This window comes from Mus pahari, chromosome 17 (genome assembly GCF_900095145.1).
Source record: "Mus pahari chromosome 17, PAHARI_EIJ_v1.1, whole genome shotgun sequence".
In the NCBI taxonomy this organism is placed as follows: Eukaryota; Metazoa; Chordata; class Mammalia; order Rodentia; family Muridae; genus Mus; species Mus pahari.
In genome coordinates, this window is record NC_034606.1 from 3,592,610 (window position 1) to 3,604,679 (window position 12,070).

A 12,070-nucleotide genomic window follows, 5' to 3' on the forward strand; every position below is an offset into this window, starting at 1 on the left:
AAAAAAAAAAAAACAAACCCAACAACAACAACAAAAAGATCATAAGCAGGCTCAGGCACAGAAAAAACTAGTTGAGTGATGGCCCACACACATTTCAATACTTGGTCCCCAGTTGGGGACCCAGTGGGCTTTGAGGTTTCAAAAGACCCATACCAATCCAGCTACCTAACTGCTTTGTGGTTGTTGTAACAAGTAAGCTCTCAGCTGCTGTTCCACTGCCATGGCTACCTGCCACCATGTTCTCTGCCAAGACGGTCATGGATACACCTTAGACTGTAAGCCCCCTTAGCTGTAACGTCTTAGCAACACAGTGGTCTACAGCCAGGCTGTACAAGAGGTGGTGTAAGTCTTTTTAAAAATAAAATAAAATAAAATAAATAAAAATAATCCAATCTTAGCCTCTGGGAGGCAGCTGGTAGATCTCTCAAGTCCAACCTTGTATATACATAGAGTTAAGTCCAAGGGCCAGAGACCCACCCCTTACTACCAAAAAATGCTTTTTATTTTAAAACTCTCAGATGCAAGACAGGTGACATACAAGAGAAACTTGAATGAGGTGCAAAAACATGACTGCCATCTTACACAATTGTGCATAATCAAAACTCCTTTTGCTTAAGAGGACTCAGCCTGCGTGGTGGTGCTTTGTGCCTTTAATTCCAGGAGTCATCTCCTGGGAACTGTGTGCCTGCCAGAGCTACAACTCTGAGGTCCTGTCTTTAAGCTCAACACAGCTTTATGATATTAAATATAATACAGAATTAGATAAAACTAAACAAAAAGGCCATTCCTAGGTTCAACAAAAAGGAAGGAAATCACCTACAAACTCTGACTTCATCTTTTACTCCAGTCCTGAGATCTCCGACATCATCCGCCTAACTCTACACTAATGTCTGCATTCAAAGTATCTTAACGCGGCAAGCCCTGTAAGCTCCTCAGCCACCCACACCTTGTGTTGGTCACTGCATAGCATTCCACTTGCATATTACTGTTGTGCAGTGAACTATAGCCTAATCCAAATCAAATCAAGTGTTGACTTACTAGTCAAATATGAGTCATTAACTTTAGACAATTACTCTAAGTGTAAAGATTTAACTTTGACACATTACCAAACTTGCCAAAGAGTTCCTTGAGGCGCTCATCATCCATGTCTTCTCCCAAATTCTTGACGTAAACATTGGTGAACTCCTTTGCCCTGGCTCCAAGTTCTGCTTCTCGTTCCTTCCGAGATTTAAATCGTCCAACAAACCTAGTAAAATGTTTCATAAAGTTCAGATGAAGGCTGATGGTTTACAAAATTTATCACAAAATAAAAATGTCTTCACTGAATAAATTTTAAAAAACAATGTATCAGCCAGGCGTGGTGGCGCACGCCCTTAATCCCAGCACTTGGGAGGCAGAGGCAGGCGGATTTCTGAGTTTGAGGCCAGCCTGGTCTACAGAGTGAGTTCCAGGACAGCCAGGGCTACACAGAGAAACCCTGTCTCGAAAAACCAAAAAAAAAAAAAAAAAACAACAATGTATGGATAATTACAAAGGAAGAGTTTTCTTTCAATGCACATTTCATCTAGTTAGCCCAGGGTTAAAGGGTTCTCTCCTGTCTACAGAAGTAACTGTTCTGTGCCCAAGAGCCCTACATACATGCTCTTCTTCCTGTTTCAGAATGGTCCGACATTGTACCATCTCCTTGAACAGAAATTCTCAATTCTCTCTACTAATACAAGAGCTTGGTCTAACTGCAGTATTATCAACATAACACTAAAACTCAAGTCTTCCACAGTATTAAATCAAATGACACAATAATAAACCCCAAAAATAATACAAACTTCAAATCAATACAAAGAATACAAAAATCAAAATCAACTTCAAGGGTTCTTACTCTGTTCAAAAGCACCGAAAACATAGATTTTTTTTTTTTAATACTCAAAATCATGGGCTTCTTCATGTAGTTTGGCAAAAAACCTCCAGAGGATTTCCTTGTAGACCAAACTAAGTAATGCTTTAACTTACTATGTCTTTATGGTAGTCACCAAAAACCGCAGTTCAAAGGGACGGGAAAGTGTCTGATGTAAACTGCTCTAGTGTGGCGCCTCCTCATTATACACTTAGGCCAGTGACCAAATCTTTACTTGGATCTTGCCAGTACAGTATAGACATCTTTTAATTTACTAAAGCGCTGCCATCAAGTTTTCCATTGTGATTACAAGTTGGGGCTATAGTCTTGGATTTCAGTATTTGTAGGCTCTATTAGCTAAGCACCTCTACCAGAAAATCAAATATGCCAAAAATCTTATTTGTCAAATTTTAAAACTGCTGAACTGCAAGAACTTTGCAGTTCTCCTATTTCTATATCTGAGATCAGCATTTCCCTTCACTTTATAAATGAGTATAAGCTGGGCATGGTTGCGCACACCTTTAATCCCAGCACTCGGGAGGCAGAGACAGGCAGATTTCTGAGTTCGAGGCCAGCCTGGTCTACAGAGTGAGTTCCAGGACAGCCAGGGCTACAGAGAAACCTTGTCTCGAGAAAAAAAGAAAAAGAGTTGGGAGGTGGTGCATGTCTTTAAGCCCAACACTTGGAAGGCAGAGAAGCAGGTGGACCCGAGGTTGAGGCCAGAATAATGTACAGAGTTCAAGTACAGCCAGATCTAGAAAAACCCTGGGGTGGGGTTTTCCTTTTCCGTTTATGAAACCAGATCAATGTAACTTCAGGTTGGTCTTCAACCTGTGATCTTTCTGCCTGAGCTTCTAAAGAGCAGGAATTACAGGAATATGCTACCACAGAGGTGGAATTTGTCATGCCACCACTGGAGTTTACACATCAACAACTCTCAGATCACTTAATACGTGACCTTATATATACTTAATACATGGGCACAATTCTCCCAGAGCTCAATTTTCCCAGATTAAGACAAATCAATCTGCAGATTCAGCTGTGATGGTAACACACCATTAATCGCAGCACTCAGCGACAGAGGCAGGCAAATCTATTAAGTTCCAGACCAGCCTTGTCTACAGTGAGTTCCAGGACAGCCAGGGTTACACAAAGAAACCCTGTCTCAAACAAACAAACAAAAAAAGATCTCTACTGACAACAGCCTTTTAATTTTCAGTGTCATTTGCCAGTTTTTAACTTGTGTTAAACAAGTTTATTTCAGGTTAAGAGAACAATACTTCAGAAAAGATTAATGGAAACCACCAGTGAGCTCTGAATTCAGACTGCTGGGTGTCTTCTTACAACACCTATGCATCATTTCTTTAGCTAGCTTCCCTAAACATGAATGAAATAGGCTGATGAATTAGTTCCTTAGTTTTACCCGGTTTCTTTTTACCTGGTTCATTTTGGGTTTCTATGATGAGCGACTGACATGATTGATCATGAATGATTATGAAACAGCAAATATGAGTCAGTGCTATATGTATGTATACACACACTTAGTTTCTCATGTAGCCTAGCTAGGTTGGCCTTGAATTCACAGACCCTCTGTCTCTAACTCTCAAGTGATGACTACAGGCACATACTAACCCAGTTACATTTTTTGAGACAGTTTCAGTATGTAGGCCTGGCTGTTCTAACCTATGTAGACAAGGTGGGTCTCAAAGATCTTACAGAGATCTGCCTGCCTCCACTTCTACCTCTCAAGTGCTGGGATTAATAAAGACATGCTACTAAGTCCAGCTCTAGTTCACTGTATTTTAAACTGATGGATAACTTTTAAAAGCAGACTGACCGTATGCACTGTAAACAGATATACTTACACTTTACGATCATTTAGAAGCATCCCATTCATTTTTTCAATAGCTCTTTCAGCTGCTTCCTGTGTTTCAAAATGTACAAATCCATAGCCCTTGGAGCCATTTTCATCGCAAACCACCTAGAGTGAAACAGACTCTTTACTCACTCTTTACTGCTTGCCATTGCTTTTCTACTTTGTACAAGTGTCAGCCACCTAATCCCAGGAGCTTCAGAAATAATGACAGTATTAACAGACAGCACAAATGTCACTTCCAAATCTAAAAGTAGCACAACACTGCAAATACTAACCTGTTATATCTTAGCTTACCTTACATGAAAGGATGTTACCAAATGCAGAAAATGTATCATATAGTGCTTTATTGTCGATGGATTTGTCCAAATTTTTAATGAATATGTTGCCTACTCCACTTTTGCGAAGTGATGGATCACGCTGAGACCACATGATGCGTACTGGCTTGCCCTTTATAACATCAAAATTCATGGTGTCCAAAGCACGTTCCGCTAGGAGAGACACATTTTCAGAGTAAGTATCACTTCTAACACCTCATTAGCCACTTTGTATAAAATTACCAGTGACAAGGAGTAAAAGGATAGCCATGTGGCCTCAGCTCAACTTCCTCTTTAACAAGTCAAGTCTTAATCATTGTAATGAACAATTTATTTCACTTCTTTTTGGATAGTCATGCTTCACAACAGAAAACCCATCCTATATAATTCCAAGGCCCCAAAAAAGACTGAATACTTGTATACGTGTACTAGAAAAGAAATGCTAAAGTTGAAACTATTTTGGATACAGGATCTCTATGTAGCCCAGGCTGGCCTGGAGTCCAACGACCTCTGCCATGTACCCATTATCTGTCTTAAATGAAAAATTACTATCATTAAGTAAAGAGATGAGACCTTCGAGGGGGAAGCAGTCCACATGAACACCTGAAGCAAAGCTGAAATCTCACTAGTGAGGTTACTGACAGAACAAGTTTTTCAGCCATCTTTTCCTTTCTTTTTCTTTGAGATAAGGTCTAACTGTGTAGCTTTGGCTTTCCTGGAACTCATGTAGTCCAGGCTAGCCAAGAACTCAACAAACACACGTGCTGGGTTTAAGTGCAGAAACCACAGTCCCCCACCACCCACTTCTCTGTAAATGAAATTTCTAGTTCCTAGAGCATAGTGACCAGCAGCAGCCAGCTCAGTATCAGTTGGCCACACCTCCTAAGCACCCCTGGCCCTGCTGACTTTGCTTGAGCTTGGGTTTTTTTAATGAGTCACATCTCCCTACAAAACTGAATACTGGTGGTCACTAGCAGAACCCCAGTCCATTACTGCAGTACGTAAGAAAATACTGTAAAAAGGAAAAAGCTGGTTTAAAAAAAAAAAAATTGGGAAGATGGAACACTGAACATACAGCCACAAAATAAATGGAAGAAGAGGCAAGATTCTGAGCAGTTGGAATATTGGTCCACTGACACAAATGTATAAAGTTAACTATAACCATGGCAATTTGAGGTTCAGCTTTTTAAATCCTAGGACTTCTAAAAACTGGATGTTTCTGGATTAAAAAAGAAAACCACTAAGTTTCAAGTCTTTCAAGTTTTCTTTTCACAGAAGTTCTGGTTACTCTATCCCAAGTTACCTTCCTTTACCTTACACATTCAGTCACCTGTCACCTGCCCGGGTTGAAAGCTGCAATGAAGTGACACTAAAAGTGCCCCTTAGCAAAGGGCAGGCCATCTGCAGTACACTTCTACAACTTCTGGCTTACCCCACTTAAGACGCTCCAAATCTTGCCTTTAATCTAGTGATCACTCTGTAACTCCAGCCTTCCTTACTAAAATAAAACCCAGACAGCTGACTTAAAAGTCAGGGTCATCTAGATTTAAAAACCCAACAGGCCATAGACCTTATCTGATTCTTAGATTTCTGTTTCAGTGAATTGTCAAACTTAAAACTTATAAACTCAATGTGTTACTTCTCAATTATTGCCCAAGATTCATGGATATTCTGAACCACTTTACGAAAGAAAAATCAAAAAAGCTTTCCTTAGTTCGATGCTACTAACAGCATAATTTGATCCAGGTTACCCTAATATTTAGGACCAAAACTAGTCAACATGTTTAAAATTCATAACCACGGGTGCTATCTTAGAAAAAAATATATACGTATGTATACATTAAATAGCCACTTCTATTAAACTTAAGATCTAATTAGTTTGAAAATGAGCCAAGGAGTCTGGTGCCCTAGAGTCTTCCCCATCCCCTCCTCCACGGCACGGTTAAAGACAGAAAATACTTCATCCAGGGAAAACCTCAAGCAACTGTGTATGGTCTAAGATGCCTTTCCGGGTCCACAGGTCAGGGATGTGCTATCAAGAACGAGCTTACGACCCTGAGGACCACCACCACCAGGCATCACCCTATTGAACTTTCTTCTAAAGCCTTGGGCTCCTCCCAGCGATTGAGCCACCGGCAGGAACAGGCCTTGGGCCTGTGAGGTTACAGGGTTCAACACGTGGTATTTCCCAACACCGAATCGTACTTCCTCCCCGGCCCGAGTGCCGGGCCAGGGCAGGGGATGGAGGGGTACCTCCACCCACCGCTCCAGGAGGGGACTCGAAACCCCCGAATCCCACAGCTTGTGGCGGGAGCGCGGTGAAGGCTATCTCAACCACCCTCCCGGCGCGTCATCGCCCTAAAGTTTGAGAGCGACCGACGGCGAGAAAATGGTCGCAGAGGAGGAAGTGCCGGCCCGCGAGGGGCTGCGGCGCCGTGCCCTCCCGCCCCCTCGCCCGCCCCGCTAGGCCCGCCGCCCCGGCCGCATGGCCGCCCGCCACCCTCCGGCCTGCCGCTCACCGTCCGCCGGCTGCTGGAAGTTCACGTACGCGTAGCCCAAGGAGCGGCGGGTGATCATGTCCCTGCAGACCCGGATGGAGAGGATGGGCCCTGCGGGGCTGAACTTCTCATAGAGCATCGCCTCGGTCACGTCGGGGTGCAGGTCCCCCACGTACAGAGAGGCCATGGGGTAGCTGGGGGCGCTGGGGTTCATCTCGGCACGGCTGCCCGCGGGGCCGCAGGCCGCGACCTTTCCCGTGAGAAGAGGAGAGCGAGTGCGGGGCCGGGGGACGGAGCCGGGGGGAGGGGAGCGGGGGCGAGCGCAGAGGGACAAAATTCAACCGGAATCGACGCGTACTCAACGGCCGTGGAACCGGGGGAGCGAGGCTGGCGGTGCTGGGTCCGGGCGGCAGGAAGGCCTCGGTCTCTGGGTTCCTGCTTGGAGCTGCGGGGCCGCGGGCGGGCGGGTCGGTCTCGGCTGCTTCACCGGGTTATTTTATAAAAGAGGAAGAAAAAAAAATAAAAGTCTCCGGCGGGGGAGACGCGGATTTTTTGTAAATTTTTTTTGGGTTTTTTCAAAGGATTTTTTAGATTTTTTTTGGATTTTTTAATAATAAATGTGTGTTCCGAGCCCGGAGCACACACTCCGCACTCTCAGCACTAACCGCCGGGGAGAAGGGGAAGCACCGCCTCCTGCACCCTCTACTTATACCCCCCGCCGCACTCGCCCCGCCCACGCGCGTCTGACGCCAGGGCCCTACGCGAGCGACGGCGCCGGAGGAGGCGGAGGAAAGCGCAGAGGAAGGGAGAGGTGGCGGCGGCAGCGGCTGCGGCGGGCGTGGGGGTTGGGGCCGAGGCGGGGCGGGGCTTCTGCGCAGGCGCCACAGCCAGGGGCCGACTTCCCGCTGCGCAAAGCCAGGAAAGGGCGGGGCGGCCAGTGGGCGGTCTCGGCGCGGCCGCTGGTCACGCCCCTCGCGCAACGCCCCGCCCCCGCCCGAAAGAGCGTTAACCCGTCAGCGCGGCGGGTGGGCGGCGCGCGGGGCTTCCGGGTTTCTGGGCGCCAACCGCCCCCCACGTGCGCGACTGGTGGCGGCCTCTTCCCTCCGCAGTGGCTGAGGTTCTGCTCCGCTAGCTCCCCTCCCTGAGCGGCGCTGGAAACGGGTGGGCGGGCGTGAGCCTCGCCGGCCGGGTTTCCTAGGTGTGCGCGGAAGGAGGCAGGGTAACTGCCCGGTTCTCCTACCCGGACCGCACTACGAGTCCCAGCGGGCAGCGCCGCCACGCGCGTGGGCCGCGGAAGCGGTGCCTGCCGGGAGCTGGAGTTCTCAACGGCCGCGGGCTGGCTGACCTCAACCGGACCCCAACCGTCCCGGGCGTGACCCAGCACGGGTCCGCGGCCCTGGACAAGGGGGAGGGGAGGGCATAGGGCTGTTGGGAGTCTGGCGCTTAAGACGTTCTGTTGGAATCACTGAGCCGCTTCCTACAGTTTTTACAGTGGTAAAAAGGACTCGAGAAAAATGGGGTTTTTTTCCCTTTAAAGTATGCGTTTCTCACAATTACTCTGTATCTGTCACTCTTACCCAAACAAGCCTGGATAGCCTGCTTTACCAGGCGTGGTGGCCACGCTTTTAACCCACTTCACCAGGCGTGGTGCTCACGCCTTTAACCCAGCTTTGGACAGGCAGGAGGGGCCACCTAATCTAGCTCTTGGATGCCAGGGTTTGGGGATTAAAATAAATGATTGATAGTCACAAATATATTGACTCGTAGAAATGACATTACATCAACACAAAAACTCCACTTTAGTAGGTTTCTGCAGTTTTTGAAGTCCTTTATAAACTAAACATCTTTTGACGGTGATGTGTGGGAAGTGAAGCAAATAGTACTATTTTTACCATTAATGGTGTCAGAAGTTAAATGACTGCTCAGCTCTTCAGTTCAATGATCTAGCCTATTGCCTAGTGTAAATTAGTTATAACTCTTCTTCTCATTTAGTTAGAATTTAAGTCCAGAGAGTTACACAGATGCTGTCCCCACTCCCCCTATTCTCACCTCCCCACCCATATTGATGGAAGATAATTTTGAAAAATATGCTATATGCTTAACACATGAGTATCGTTTAAGGCTGTTCTTTAGGAAGACACATTATACTATGCAATCTAAATCTATCTACTCAAATAAGGCTCTAGTTAAAACAATAGTTTATCAAAAAAAAAAAAAAAACAACAACAACAACAAAAACACTGTTCAGCCTACTAGGAGCTTAGTTAAAAATCAATCCATGCTGGGCATGGTGGCACACACTTTTAATCCCAGCACTTGGGAGGCAGAGGCAGATAGATTTCTGACTTCAAGGCCAGCCTGGTCTACAAAGTGAGTTCCAGGACAGCCAGGGCTACACAGAGAAACCCTGTCTCAAAAAAAACAACAACAACAAAATCAATCCATTAGTATAGTCACTGAATGTTCATCGTGTGCTGGGCACCCTAAAATAAAGATAACGAAACCAAGTTCTTATCCTCGGGGCGTTAATGGTTTTTCTGGTCGCCATAAATATAAACGCTAAAGGTTCAGTGAATATCCAATCCCAGCACTTTTATCAGGTGGGATATTACTATTCTAAAATGTTTCTTCAAAATAAGAGTGAAAATCCCATTGTGTTTAAAAGAAAACGGCATCATTTTAGTACTTAAGCTCCTAAGCAAAGAGCAATATAAAACAAAATGAAAACGGAAGAGGCCTTTGAGAAGGCTGTCTGTATAACTCAGTGGGTGAAGGTGCTTATTGCCATGCCTGACCTGAGTTGGATTCCCCAGGCCCAACAGGATGGGAGGGAAGAACCAACTCTTGCAATAGTCCTCTGAGCACACATTCCAAGGACATGGACATAAGACCATTGTAATAATGCAAGGGGACTTGTGTCCAATAACTTGCAAAGATGGCAGCAAAAGTTAGAACCAGGTATAATCACTACCTTTACTACTGTTTTTAACATACCCTCTTAGAAGGAAAGATTATCTTTAAAAATTTTTTTTAAAAAGTATGTGTTTATGAGTGTATGCCACACATGAATGATGCTCACAGAGGTCAGACAAGGGTATCAGATTTCCTGGAGCTGGAGTTAGATTTGGGTGCCAGCTGCCTAGTGTGGGTCCTGGAATTCAAACTCAGGTTCTTTGGGAGAGCAGCAAGTGCTGCTAACCACTAAGCCATCTCTCTAGCATATGTCTTCTAATGGACCCCATGAAGGCATGATTGTAAATGGCAGAAGTAGGGAAAAAAATGGTCTGCTTTGTCAGAGAGCAAGCATTTAGCAAGCACTAACTTGGATGGGGCTGAGTGTTCTATAGCTCCCTTCATTTTCCTCCAGAAATAACTGTTAAAACATGTTTTTGCTGCAGATCCATTTTGTACAGACTTCCATGTGGCTAAGTCCAATTAGTAATTCAGCTTTCAGGATAGCTTGGTACAGGAAATGGATGCTCTGGATGGTGGAGAGAAAAAGCATTCTAGAAACAGTCTTTCTTCCCACATTAATATATATATTTCAAAGACAAGATGTGTCTATGTAGCCCTGCCTGTGCTGGACTTCACTAGACCAGACTGGCTTCGAACTCAAAGATGTCAATCTGCCTCTGCTCCAGAGTGCTGGAGTTAAAGTCATACACAACCACACCTGGCTGAACATTAGTTCTTTGGAAAGAGAGCTAATAATTTAGGACTCCTAAGCCTCTGCAGTTATTGACATTAAATGGATGCCAGTGTCTACTCTAAGGAGGGATAATTGTGCAAAGAAATCTAGAAGCAGAGACTTCCTTGAAAAAGATAGCTAGGAGAGACACAAGGGAATTAGAATCCACCCCATTGAAAGTAGGGAGGATTTGGACCTCAATCGAGAGCTTTGTTTTTATCCAGGGATGATGGCAACTGTTGCTTACCTGAGTGGTTTGTAAACTGAGGCCTCTGATCACTTATCTCTCACCTCTAACCTGCTGGTCCCACACAGTTTAGTATCTTTTTTAACAAAACAAAAACCATCTTCCATTCACTTTCTGTTCATAGCCAACATTCTTAGATTTTACAGTAACGTGTGTGTGTGTGTGTGTGTGTGCGTGTGTGTGTCTGTGTCTGTGTGTGTGTGTGTGCGTGTGTCTGTGTGTGTGCGTGTGTGTGTGCGTGTGTGTGTCTCTGTGTGTGTGTGCGTGTGTCTGTGTGTCTGTCTGTGTGTGTTTGTGTGTGTGCATGTGTGTGTTTGTGTGTGTGTGTTTGTGTGTGTGTGCGTGTGTGCATGCGTGTGTGTATGTGTGTTTGTGTGCATGTGTGTGTGCGTGTGTGTGTCTGTGTGTGTTTGTGTTTGTGTGTGTGTGTAAATCAGAGGACACCTTGCATGGGTCAGTTCTCTCCTTCCCCTTGTGGGTTCTGAGAGACTTAGTGGTAAGCACCTTTCAAGGCTAAGCCATCTAGATGGCCCCTCCTGAGCCTTTCATTTCCATATACTTTATAAATCTCCCCTTGATTCCTTAACCCACTACAGCATTGCTCTCTTCACCTCACTCAAACTGCCCTGCCAACAGTTGCTAAAGATCCCACTGTGGCCTGACAAACCCAGGGTCTTTTTCAGACCCATTAGACTCAACATTTGCAGAAGTTGTCTGTTCTCTTGTCTCTTTGTAACATTTTCTTGGCTTCTGTCACACATCCAGTCCCCAGAAGACCCACAGCATCTCTCTCTTCTCCAGCAGTCCTGCCTGACCATCAGCCTGGGCTGGTACTCCTCCTGACATTGCATTTCCTACTTTAAATTGTTCACTAGCTGCCTCCTGAAATAAAACTCTAATATGCTCCAAAAGGAGTATATGCCATGTTTATCTGTATCTCTCATCCTAACATGAAGCTTGGCAAATCCAAAGTTATGGATTTGGTGTTTTGTTTTACCTAGCCCCAAGAAGGCCAGCCAGATTTTATTTAATCATGCAAAATAAGTTGCTAGGGAGATATTCAACTTGTTAGCCTAGGACTGTGCACACCGGAGGCTCTGGCCCGCTCTCCCATCTGATATCTAGTAGCAGCTAGCTGCTGTAGGAGCCACATTCTAAAATGCTGCCTGGGCTCTTGGTTCTAGGCATGAAGGTAATGAATAGGCTTTGTTTTGTTTTGAGACAGGGTTTCTCTGTTACCCTGTCTGTCCCAGAACTTGCTCTATATATCAGGCTGTCCTTGAACTCAGAGATCTGTCTAGCTGTGACTCCCAAATGCTAAGATTAAAGGCTTGCACCACCACTGCCCAGAAAGACTTTTAGTAGACAGGCAGGCAAGCAGAGGCAAGTAAGGACTACGGAATGAACCTCAACAACTGAAGACAATGGTGATCCTACTACGCTCTAACTCCCTTCAGGACAACCACACAACCTCCCTATCTCCCTGTCTTCTCTGTCTCTCTCTCTCTCTCTCTCTCTCACACACACACACACACACACACACACACACACACACA

The 12,070-nt window shown here is 45.4% G+C and overlaps 1 protein-coding gene across 1 annotated transcript in view; it reads right to left on the minus strand.

Annotated features, from left to right (window-relative positions):
- The window catches only part of Pabpc1 (poly(A) binding protein cytoplasmic 1), a 13,999-nt gene extending 6,739 nt beyond the window's left edge, over positions 1–7,260 (minus strand). Inside the window, exons 1-4 of the mRNA XM_021216205.1 lie at positions 6,601–7,260; positions 4,062–4,255; positions 3,757–3,872; positions 1,107–1,246 (exon numbers count right to left, since the gene is read on the minus strand). Coding sequence (XP_021071864.1) covers positions 1,107–1,246; positions 3,757–3,872; positions 4,062–4,255; positions 6,601–6,793 — 643 coding nt within the window. The 5' untranslated portion in view covers positions 6,794–7,260. The remainder of the gene's footprint in view (positions 1–1,106; positions 1,247–3,756; positions 3,873–4,061; positions 4,256–6,600) is intronic.
- Positions 7,261–12,070: the final 4,810 nt, after the last annotated feature.